This window comes from Nothobranchius furzeri, chromosome 1, assembly GCF_043380555.1.
Source record: "Nothobranchius furzeri strain GRZ-AD chromosome 1, NfurGRZ-RIMD1, whole genome shotgun sequence".
In the NCBI taxonomy this organism is placed as follows: Eukaryota; Metazoa; Chordata; class Actinopteri; order Cyprinodontiformes; family Nothobranchiidae; genus Nothobranchius; species Nothobranchius furzeri.
The window spans coordinates 29,129,443-29,142,046 of NC_091741.1; the positions used below are offsets into that span (position 1 = coordinate 29,129,443).

Below are 12,604 nucleotides of genomic sequence, written 5' to 3' on the forward strand. Positions count from 1 at the left end.
TGGACTGTTGGTAAAGGTCAGATCAGTTTAAAAATCTCCTGGTACTGAAATGGGGTGGATCAGGACCACTGGTTCTGAAGGCCTGGACCGGTTAATGCACCTCTGTCCACCTCAGAGTCAGCCAGAGGTGAAACCCCATCACCTAAATGAGCGAGTCTCATTGGTTTGGTAATTTATTGATGTGCTCTTCTCCTGAGTGGCTAATGTGTGTAGGAGCGTCTGATGGATGGATGAGGTGGCGTGTCAACCACGCTCCACGCCGTCAGCGCCGGCACGTTACCGACCACCGACTGGGTGGTGCAAACTGTTATTTAGACATATTAGATGTCAGAATGAACTGGGCCATTCTTTTCTTCGTTTAAAGCATCAGCTTGATCAGTGCATATCTACTGGGTATAATAACATTGACAGGAGGTAGGATGATAAAGGGTTCACACACGGCGTAGCAGATCAACGAGTCATCAACTATAGATCCGGTTCTGATCGGCCGGGGAAGCCGAGATGCTTCAACTCCTCGGAGTAAACATGATCTGCCCGGTGCAGCGTCCTGATGGAGGTAATGTAGGACAGGCAGGGACGTGTCCCTCCGCCTCGTTCGACGGATGAGTTTGTGAAAGGAGTATCTCGGGAGGAAGGTTTCCAGCCAAGCAGCCATTTCTGCCTCTGTGACGCTAACTAAATGAGCGCTAATGCTAATTTTAAGTGTGACCCGGTGTGTTCCTGCTCTGGTAATGCGTACTCTTGACCTCACACAGTTTTATCTGACATGACACGGGTCCTGACATGAAACCCCTCCATCCCCTCCATTAAACGACACCTGATCCTGCTCAGGCGTTCACTGATGACAGCGAGTTAGCAGCACGCGCAGGAAATGGGCTCACAATGGTTCTTCTTACTGTGGACCCGGCCACTCAGAGCCATCGAAGAGCCCTCTAGTCTTTCTCTTTACTGTTATAAAGTGGCTGTCCTCTTTGTGGTGTAAGAGCTGCTGCAGGGAGCAGCTGGATTACAGGCTTTGATAGGAGACGCAAACAGCGTTTTCCTCCGCCTACAGCCTTCTAATCAAGAACCAAACACCAGGAATAGAGAACGCTCCATTTCCATTTCTAGGGCTCTTAATTTGGGTTCGTCTCACATCTGTCTGCTGACTGATCACAGGGGGAGGCTCTCCTGGCGCAGCAGGCTGGGGAACCCAAACAGATGTTTGCTGCTCCCTCACATCCTCTCACACTCACCCATTCCCTCTTACAGGTGAAAACAGAAAACATGAGGGTTTTTTGTGCAGTAATTGACCTTAAAATGTGAAACTAATATACTCATTACATGCAAAGCCAGATATTTTAGGTCTGTATTTGTTATAATTGTGAAAATCCCACATTCAAAATTAGAATATTGTGAAAAAGTTCAGTATTCTCGACTCTAATCTGCTAATGAAGTCAAAATGCCTGCTAAGGGTTCCTGAGCCTTTAGATGGTCTCTCAGTCTAATCTGGATTACTGACAGAGTAAATGAACTTCTGCACCATATTCTAGTGTTTCCAATCCAACAACAGATCCATGCATCACATTTACTGACAGGAAATGTGCATTTCTGTCCTTCCATCAGTCACTGAGGTTAATTAAAGCTTTAATCCAAATTAAAATGATCTCAGTGAGGCAGTAATGAAAGGGTGATGTGTAGTTTCCCTGTCCTTGTTTTTCTTTTAAAACAGATAATAACAAATTATCTGTTTTATTTGCAAATAGTTTTAGATTTGCTCTAAGCAACAAAGGAACACAATACTGTAGACACACACACACACGCACGCACACACACACACACGCACGCACACACACACACACGCACGCACGCACGCACGCACACACACACACATGCACACACTCTCTCTCTCTCTCACACACACACACACACACACACACACACACACACACACACACACACACACACACACACACACACACACACACACACACACACATGCACACACTCTCACACACACACATGCACACACTCTCTCACACACACACTCACACACACACACACATGCACACACTCTCTCTCTCTCTCTCTCTCACACACACACACACACACACACACGCACACACACACACACACACACACGCACGCACACATGCACACACACACGCACGCACGCACACACACACACACACACACGCACGCACACATGCACACACACACACGCACGCACACATGCACACACGCACGCACACACACACACACACGCACGCACACATGCACACACGCACACACACACACACACACACGCACACACGCACACACGCACGCACACACACACGCGCACGCACACACACACACACACACACACACACACACACACACACACACACACACGCGCACACACACACACACACACACACACACACACACACACACACAGTTAAAAACATTATCACCCACCTTTCATCTTATAGCTGCAGGCAGTAAAAACAAACATTTGGGTCATTCTCCAGTAAAACATTAAAATATTCTTAATGATATAAACTCACTTCAGTTCTGCAAAGAGTTTGCAGTTTCTCTGTGTTTGTAGACTTTAATGTGGCTGTTTTTAGTCTGGAGACGGCTTTAGAAGAAAAAAGAGGCAGAAAAACACAAAATTACACATTTAATTTTTATGAATTCTGGTCTTTTTTGTCCACTGAGAGAAACAATCGCGCTAAAGTAAAACCGTTACCCTCATTCCAGATGTCTCTTAAGTGATTCGGAAGAAACACTTTATAAGTCCAACAAACCTCTGAAAACAGAACTAGGGCTTTTTCTTTGTGCTCTCCAAGAACCTCTGAGCTGAGAGGCTCACTTGATCCTACAGAAGCATGACAAGAAAGAAATTAAACTGTCCAAGCAAGAAAAATCAAATAAGAAAGATGAAATGGCAAGCTGTTGCAGCACAAAACTAACTTCCTCTAATGTCCGCTAAACCAGTGTTTCCCCGCGCCGCCGTCTTCAAGAGCAGTTGTGGCCATCGCTCTCAAGTGATTAAGTGGCCTTGCTGCTGGATAAATGGGATTCTGGCGTCTGCAGCCATTCTCCTGTCCAAAGCTTCGTTTCACCGAGCCTCAGCTCCCCTGCTAAGTTCAGTAATGGAGCTTTAAATCCCCTCCGTTGTGGAGCTCTCACTCATTCTGCCACCGGGTCGATGACGGAGCTCTCCCGTCGTGTGCCACCTTGATGATAAGGCCTCCAAACAGCGCCGAATGTCTCTGCTTCCAGCATCCCTCCCTCCTCCCAACACGGCCGAGACTCTTTGGCCCAGACACGCTGACATTAAACACTCTTTTAATGGATTCTTTGAGGATTTTTTCCTTTAATTTTTCAGAATAAGAGCCAGAGTAAATCTGTTTCAGAAGCTTTGTTTTGAGTCAAAATGTTTTAATGCAGGTTTTTGATGTTGAAATAAAAATAGTCTAGATGATGATGATGATGGTGACGGGTAAGGCTGTTGTTGGTTTAGCCTCCAGGAGAGAGTAGAGCACGTCTCGGCTAGTGGAAGCTAACTGTTAGCATTAGCAACTCCCCAACTCAGCAGAACTCCTCCAGGCTTGAGTTATTTGTGGAGATAAAACACCAACGTTGCAGAACAAACAGAGCCAGTGGTTGAGTGGTGTTGCTGTTAGCCAATCAGAGGTGAGACATCTGACAAACATGAATAGTAATGAGTAAGACCCTCTGCTCCGGCTAACTTCTACTTCCCCAAACAGGAGCGCTTTCCCCCACAGGTTCGTTTACACTCGAGACCACTGCACAGTGAAACCAGCTGAGCAGCAGAGACCTGTGAAGGAGGAAAAGAGGCTGCTGCTTTCTGATTGTTGGTGTTTCAGCTAAACTGACTCCAGTTTCTCGACAGGTTGTGAACCTAACAAATGTCACAGGTTTCTAATAACGCTCTGATGTTTTGCTCTGGTCTTGCAGAGGCCTTCGACCTGGTGCTGCGTCATGGCAGGAACTCCACCCTGGCCATGCTGAAGCCAGAGTTCCCGGGTCTTCTGCCCAGCTCTCAGAGCACTGTGGGACAGCTCTTCCTGGACATGTCCCTCTACACTCTGGGCTCGGACTCCACAGTGGACCACATGGTAACGTCGTTCTTTGGGAAGCTGTTTCCCCTTGCATACCGCCGCCTGGTGGGGGGCAGCAGCTCCTCTGTGTCGGAGGAGTGTGTACGGGGAGCTTGGAAAGACTCGGGAGCCTTTGGCCCTTACCCCAAGCTAATCATGACCCGTCTGTCTCGCTCCCTCCTGGCAACTCGAGTCTTCCTGCAGGCGCTGAACCTGGGCATCGAGGTAGTCAACACCACGGACCATCTGCGACCCGGCAGAGACTGCAGCCGGGCCCTGCTGAGGCTGTGGTACTGCCCACACTGTCAGGGCCTGCTGGGACCACCAGCCTGCAGGGGCTTCTGTCAGGCAGTGATGCAGAGCTGCCTGGGTGGAGCAGCAGAGGTCCAGCCTCACTGGAGGAGCTACATCGACGGACTGGGGAAGCTGGCCGGAGGCATGAGGGGGGAGCAGGACATGGAGGCTGTTGTTCTCCGACTGCCCGCCATGATTAAACTGGCTCTGAAGCACACTGTGAACTCCCGCAGCCGCCTCAGCACGCTGGTGAGTATCGAACACCAACACACATTAGTGAGCTGTCAGACGGTGAACGGCGCTGAGCTAAAGGGACAGTTCACTAAAGCGAAATCAAATAGGAAAAGTAAGCATGTTGGTAGTTATTATTTGGTTTATTTCTTCTAATAATTGGCTTCACACACACACACACACACACACACACACACACACACACACACACACACACACACACACACACACACACACACACACACACACACCTAAGGGATCAGGTGGGAGGAAATCATCATTACCATTGTCATCATCATCATCATCAACCATCATTATAAGTTAAACCGAGGTGACCAGATCAGAACCAACAGAACTTGAAGGTTCTCTAACAGAACCAGAATCAAGGCAACAGTGTTCTCTTGAAATGTTTAAATTCAGCATTCTGACATTTAAACGTTTTAAACCTGATGCTAATAAATTTGATACCAGAAAATCCCCGACCCACACAGGCTGTATCCATCAGAACCAAACCGTATGTTTATGTTTATGTTTATGTTTATGTTTATGTATTTAGCAGACGCTTTTGTCCAAAGCGACTTACAAGTGATAATCGGCATGTTGCCCTTGAGGCTAACAACAACAACAACAACAACAATAACAACAACAACAGTCATGGAGAGGAGGGAACAAGGAGAGGACAGTAGAGAGGGGGGGCGGGTGCAGGGAGGGTGCTAGTTTAGAAGATGCTCTCTGAAGAGCAGGGTCTTCAGGAGTTTCTTGAAAATTGAAAAGGAAGCCGTTGTTCTGGTCGTGCTTGGAAGGTCATTCCACATTTGTGGAACGATGCATGAGAAGAGTCTGGATTGTCCTGAGCGTGGTGTAGGCACTGCTAGCCGACCATCCTGTGATGACCGGAGCAGCCGGGCCGAGACGTAAGCCTTTGCAAGAGGATTCAGGTAGATGGGAGCCGTACCGTCTCGGACTTTGTATGCTAGTGTTAGCTATTTGAATTTGATGCGTGCTGCTAGCGGTAGCCAGTGGAGCTCAATGAACAGAGGGGTGACGTGTGCTCTTTTAGGCTGATTGAAGACCAGACGCGCCGCTGCGTTCTGGACCGTTTGAAGAGGTCTCCCAGTACAGCCTGGAAGACCAGTTAGAAGAGCGTTGCAGTAATGGAGGCGGGAGATGACAGTAGATTGCACCAGGAGCTGGGTGGCATGTTGTGTTAGGTATGGTCTGATCTTTCGTATGTTATACAGCGCAAAGCGTAGGTCCATGAAGATGCAAACAGAACTCCAACCCAGTCCTGTCTTAGATGTTTCTCTGCAAATGCAGTGTGTAGCTCTCTCTAACCCCATATTCCACGTTTAGCTCCTCTAGGTTCTTGTTCCTGTCTCTCAAGCTGCATTTCCCAGTTATTATTGGACCTTCATTTTCTCCTCTTAATTACTTTTATGGGTGCAATCAGTGACAATCAGCCCATCCAGTACAAGCACCTGCTTCAGGCTGAAGTCTTCATAATTATTCGTGTTTTCCCCATTTTACAGTTACATCTGCTATCCATGCTCAGACGTAGATCACAGCAGATCCAGTCCACCAGTTTATATGCATTGCAACACGATGATCTCCGTGACTAAATGTTACTCTGTTTGTTCCTCACCAATGCCAAAAATTCAACTATAATTTAATCACGTACTAAATATATGTTCACCTGTTTAAAATGGTCTGATAGAAAGAATAAATCAACACAGTAACTGAACATTTAATCCAAATCCAATTTATTTATACGTAAAGCACTGATCAAACAACCACTTGTATCAACATGCTGTACAATAAAAATACACATAAAAAGGTTAAGAAGCAATACAGTGGCAAGAAGAAAATACAAATCACAATAAAATCAAGCAGTTTCAGTCAAAAGGAATGGAAAATAGGTGAGTCCTCACGCAAGATTTAAACACCGAGAGCAAGTCAGCCTTTTGCATTCAGAGGCAACTCGCTCTCCAGCCTGGGAGTGATGACTGAAAAGCTCTATCTCCTCTATTTTTGTGTCTGGTTGGAGGAACCACAAGCAGCCCCCGCTCAGCCGATCAAAGGGACCGCGAAGGCGCATCAGCGGTTCAGACAGCTGGTGCAGGACGAGAGCTTTTAAACATTTAAAAACAAATAACATTTTAAAATCAATTCTGTGCCTGACCGAGAGCCAATGAGGGGCAGAGAAGACTGGCGAAGAATGGCCATGCTTTGGAGATCCAGTTAAAATACGTGCCGAAGCATTCTGGACCAGCTGCAGGCGGGAAATGGAGGACTGGTTGCTACCTGCATACAGGACGCTACAGTAGTCCAGTCCAGTTGTCATTTTTATCTTTGCTAGATTTCTCAAAAAGTTTCCTCCAATGGAAAAAATCTAGCACTCCTCTCCAGATGTGTTCATCAAAACTAAAGTTTCCATTCATTTTCACACCTAAAATAGAGACAGTAGGCTGAAGACACTGGGTAACGGTCCCAAATCCAGACACTCGCGAGAAGCGCTCCACACGGCCTAGGGATCATTTGGCTTTCATCTGCGTATGTGTTGCCCCCCGTCGCCAGGGAAAGTACACATCACCATGTTAAGTAGGCCTCCTTGTAAGTAATTATAACCCCTCCTTCTATTTGTAAAATAAATGCTTCAGTTATTAATTTACCCTTTATTTCATGGTTATGAACTCTTCGTAGACGATTGTCACAAAGCCTCATCAAACCACTTCTGGAGTATCAGGATTAGTACCTTCATCAGAAACCTGCCGTGTCCAGTCCTGCTCCTGTCTACTGCCCTCTGGTGGAAGATCAGCAGATGGCCAGGCCCAATTATTTTATTTATTACTATGTTATTTATCACTGTTATGCCGTTATAGACTTACGTAACTTTAAAAATGATAAGTTATATAATGTTAGAAAATATTCTAGTTTTTACTTCTTGATTTATAAAAATGGATTATTATTATTTCAAAAGGTTGGATAAAACGTCCTGTGGTGTTAAACGTTTTATGCTGCTGGACGTCTTCTCTGCTGTCTTGAACGTGAACAGACGTCGCTGAAGTTAGCGTTAAACATTATTCACAACTTATTCCGCACGTCCAGTCTGGTGTGTGTTTTCATGCGGAAGCCCAGCAAACATTCAGACGTTTAATGACGTCAAAGCGATTGGTTGAAAAATAGTTCCAAAATTAAAGTGGAACCGACGTCAATTCAGAATGATGAATGATCAATTTTATTCAGTCATCATCATCAAAAATAATAGTAAGGCACAGGGGCGGATTTAGGACTGAAGAAGATCCGGGGCTTAACACACGCGCGCACACACGCACGCGCATGCGCGCATGCACGCATGCACACGCGCACACGTGACACACACTAGTAAACATCATATATATATACATATCTTGTATCACATAATTTTTAATCTGAAGCTACATATTCAGCATTTTCAGGGCAGAGTATTGTTCCTGTTAGTGTTTAGTGTGAGATGATAGTAAATATTCCCGCTCTTTCTCCAACAACTTTACCTGATAAGCTAACTTTAGGCTAACCAGCAGCACAACAAATGTTTTCAAATAAGACTCACAAACCTGAGTCAGCACCAGTCTCATCAAAGCTGGGGTTCTGTCGCCGTACTTTTGGTCTAAAAAACGTCCTTATGTCCATCTTCACTCATGCGTTTCAGGCAGAGAGTGTAGAAGAAGCCGGCTGCTGAAGGGCTTCTTCTTCAGTGGTGGAGGCTCAGGCAGGCTGTATACAAACTACTGCCAGCTGCGCCCTCTCTGTTGGACTTTGGTACTGCATGTTACTTCCGCGATTTAGATCCGGGGCTTTTCATGAAACATCCGGGGCTTCAGCCCAAGTAGCGGGGCCTAACGCCGCCCCTGGTAAGGCATGTAGACAGTAACACATCATACATAGAAATCCATATATTTCCATACAGTACCTCCAAAAACATACATATTCATATTTTTGTGTACCTTATTTATTTTAGTATCTACACATTTCCCATACAGTCACATTAACTTTTGAACGTTCCATGACTGAACAGGTTCAGGCAGAAGCGAAAGCTTAAAATTTTGCCTAACTTACTTACTTAGCCAATTTTTTAAATTCTCTCATTGTGACGATAACAAACATGATGAACACAAACACATCCACCAACTTTGAATTAATAGTAATGAAAAATATTTTTATCTGATGATTATTTTAAATCAATCTGAAAGTGTAGTTGCTCATTTAAATTCTATTTTAGCCTCATTCCAGAGTTTTACTCCCATTATAGAGATGCATCCCATTTGAATGCTTTTCTTAGTTTTCTGTACAGTGAACACACACACACCTCTTAAATCATTATTACGCTCCCTCTTTGCTAAAAACATTAGTACTTTCTCAGGGACAGACATTAATTGAACTCTAAAGATAATTTGTACAATTTTATAACAGTATAGATCCTCTATACGGAATGAAGATAAGACTGAGATCCTCATCTGTGCCCCAGACAAGCTGGTTCCCAAAGTCAGAGACTCTCTTGGTCAGCTTGCTTCTCACACCAAACCTTCTGTCAGGAATCTTGGCGTGACCTTTGACCCAGCTCTCACCCTGGATTCTCATGTCAGTTCTCTTGTTGGCTCTTCCTTCTTCCATCTCAGGAACGTTGCTAAGCTGAGTCCCATTCTGTCCCGCTCTGAACTTGAGACAGTTCTCCACACCTTCATCTCCTCACGCTTAGACTACTGTAACTCTCTTTTCACGTGTCTGAGCAGAACCTCCCTGAACCGTCTACAGGTGGTTCAGAACGCCTGTGCTCGGCTTCTGACCAAGTCCTCCAAACACACCCACATCACCCCGCTTCTCCTCCAGCTTCACTGGCTGCCAGTCAACTTCAGGGTTCAGTTCAAGATCCTGGTTCTGGTCTATAGGGCCTTACATGGACAAGCACCATCTTACATTGGTGATCTTCTTAGTCCCTACACCCCCAGCAGGTCCCTGAGGTCCAGTGATCAAAGCCTACTGGTTGTGCAGCACCAGGCTAAAGGTCAAAGGTGACAGATCATCTGCTGCTGTGGCCCCCAGACTCTGGACCTCTCTCCCCCTGAGCCTGAGATCAGTGGACTCAGTGGTCTCCTTTAAAAAGCAGCTGAAGACTCACTTGTTCAAGCTTTTGTATGACCTTCTTCACCTCTCTCTCTTTATTCTGCTCTCCCCACCTATTCCACCTTCCTCAGGATCCACTGATTTCCCTCTTTCCTGTTCACTTTCTCTCTTTCTTTACGTTTTTAATCACAATTGTTTATTTTTTGCTCATTTTAAATATATTTTTAATCATTTTCTAAACTCTTTTTTGTATTTTACATTTTTTGTTTTTGTGAAGCGCCTCATGATCTTTATCTTGGGCGCTATAGAAATGATATTTTCTTCTTCTATTTTCATAATCTGTGATTTTAAAGACAACTGATCCGTATGAGCATAATAGACACTCTTATTTATAAGTCGAATTGCTTTATTTTGAGTAGTTTTGATTTCATTTGTGTGTGTTTTAAATGTTGAACCCCATATTTCCATGTAAGGTTGAATTAGTGAGCAACATAATAAACGTAAAGCCTTAGAGTTTAACAAGTCTTTTACTTTCTATAATAGTCCCACAGACTTTATGATTTTTCCTTTAATATTATTAAATGATTATTATAAGAACCATTTATGGCCGTGGACACCACGTCGCCATGGTGACAGTGTTTGCTGGGAAGGAGCTGAAAGTGAGGCTAACGCTAACTTCCTTCTCTGCTTTGCTGAACGAAGGGCTGCAGTTGGATTCTGCTTTAGTGTAGAATCATTTATTCCAGGTGGAACAGTCCTACATTTGAATTAAAGCTGATTAAAGATAATCCAGATGAAAACTGACTCAGAAGCTGGAAGCAGAAGCCAACTCCAGCTTTATTTTATAATGAAACTTATTGATTGTTTGGGTTGTCTTGTAATTTATGTAGATCCAGCCAATCAAAGACTTTTACAAATTCTTGTTGCAAATTCCGTGCAATAGGAAACTGAGCGCCGACCAGAACTAACCAATAGCGTTAGACTACCGCTTACCTGCTTCAAATTTAAGGAATACCTCAGCTGATGTAGAGTTGATGAACTTTTCACCGACAAGAAAGTATTTAAAATATAAATATACGAAAACACAACATAATCTGAGTATAATACTTGTAAAACAACGTGTTTTAGCTGTTTGTTGGCTACAGAAACCCGTTAATAAACAAGAAACAATGAATCGCCATCTTAAACAAACGGAGCGAGAGACTGTGTGATATGCTTGTCAGCCACTAGATGGCACCATTGGATAAGAGAAATGCTCTCTTAAGAGAGACTTTAACACAAAAAAATGAAACATCTGCAACGTCTTACCCCCAAATTCCACTACCTCCGCTCCGCTCCGACACGAACGCCGGAGCAAAATCGGTCCCGTTGTAGTCAATCAATATTATTATTATCCTGAGCTACTACAGCAATCAATTTCCCTCTGGGATTAATAAAGTATTTTTGAATTGAATTGAATCAGAGCAATTCCACTACTGCGGCCGTGCTCCGGCAGTGCGGCGCCGTGCGCCGCCCTCTGTTCCGCCATCCGGCAAAAATAGAATCGATCCTATTTTCGCCGGACGCCGGAGCACCTCCGCAGTAAATGGACAGAAATCACAACCGCCCAACAGGAAAAGGAGCAAGCACAATTTCCGTTTTTCACAATAGATCGATAAACAAAAGGCGTTTTTTGTTTCATATGCACAGGTTTAACAACTTTTAACAACTATCAATGGCGGCTGAAGTTTAAATGCACAAAAATAAGCCATAAATACAGTTTCTACTATCAAAGTAGTCACACTGTGTTGATCCAAACACTGCTGATCTCTCAACACAAATGATGGGCGGATTAAACAGTTCATGCCGATGCTTCTCCCACACAACGGGTGTTTGGATCTAACTTCCGCGTTTATTGCTCGGACTGTATCGCAAGATCTCGAAAATCCCGCGCATGCTTGTTTGCCCCCCTCAGGTCTCCGCACCGGAGCGGAGCCGTTGTAGAGCGGGTACCAGTAAACATTGAGTTTGGAAGCGAGCGGCTGCGGAAGGCGGGGGCGGAGCGGAGGTAGTGGAATTTGGGGGTTAGTTCCTTTAGCCTTCTACTATCAGTCAAGTCAAATTAATGTTGTTGAATGACTAGCCGTTAGCTCATCAATCCCGGTCTGTAAACGTATTCAGAGGTTTTTGAACATAGTTTGCTGCTATAATCTGGTTTAGAAGAAACAAATCTGAGAAATCTGAAATTTTCTCTCAAACTTTGGCTGTAATCACACATTGTGTTGTTTTCTTTATAAACATCAGTCCAGTGAAAATCTAATATTTAGAGTGCAATCTGTTAAAAAAGTATCTCAAAGGTTTTTCCAAAAGTCAGTGAAACTGATTACGACTCACTGGAAGATAAATCTGTATTTGTGAAGATGTTTTCGTGCATTTATTCATGCTTTTGCGGCGTGACATCATGTCTCCTAGCCCCCACCAGTGACGCCGCGTTGTGTGTGGCGCGATAAAACTGCCAGATTAGTTCACGGCGGTCATGTGAAGTCAGAGAAAAGTGCTCATGAAAAATAAAGGCCCACTTTCCTGCAGGAGCGACGGAGTTGGATGTGCTGGTGCTCCCGTATATCTGCTGAACTTTTCACTCTCACACCCTGAATCCCCGCGGTGACCAGGTTTTCACCCAGAAGCCATCATTTATTAACACACAGGTTGACCTCACTTACTCTGCAGCAGGAGGGTGCGGTTGCATCCACGAGCCTCAGACTGGCGGGAGAACGCTTTCACTCTCTTCTGTTTCACATCCTTGTTTAATATTGAATGTGTCCTGTGTGGATGTGTTCAGAACGAGGAGAGCAGCAGACCTTACATCATGTTTGTGGAGTCGGCTTCCAGCATGCCGGTGTCGGTAC

The 12,604-nt window shown here is 44.8% G+C and overlaps 1 protein-coding gene across 3 annotated transcripts in view; it reads left to right on the top strand.

The window, feature by feature from the left end:
* gpc3 (glypican 3) overlaps positions 1-12,604 on the top strand; it is a 262,295-nt gene that overhangs the window by 132,189 nt on the left and 117,502 nt on the right. For all 3 annotated transcript variants that reach the window (XM_054738126.2, XM_070550394.1, XM_015950414.3), the window contains exon 3: positions 3,949-4,634. In XM_054738126.2, coding sequence (XP_054594101.2) covers positions 3,949-4,634 — 686 coding nt within the window. The remainder of the gene's footprint in view (positions 1-3,948; positions 4,635-12,604) is intronic.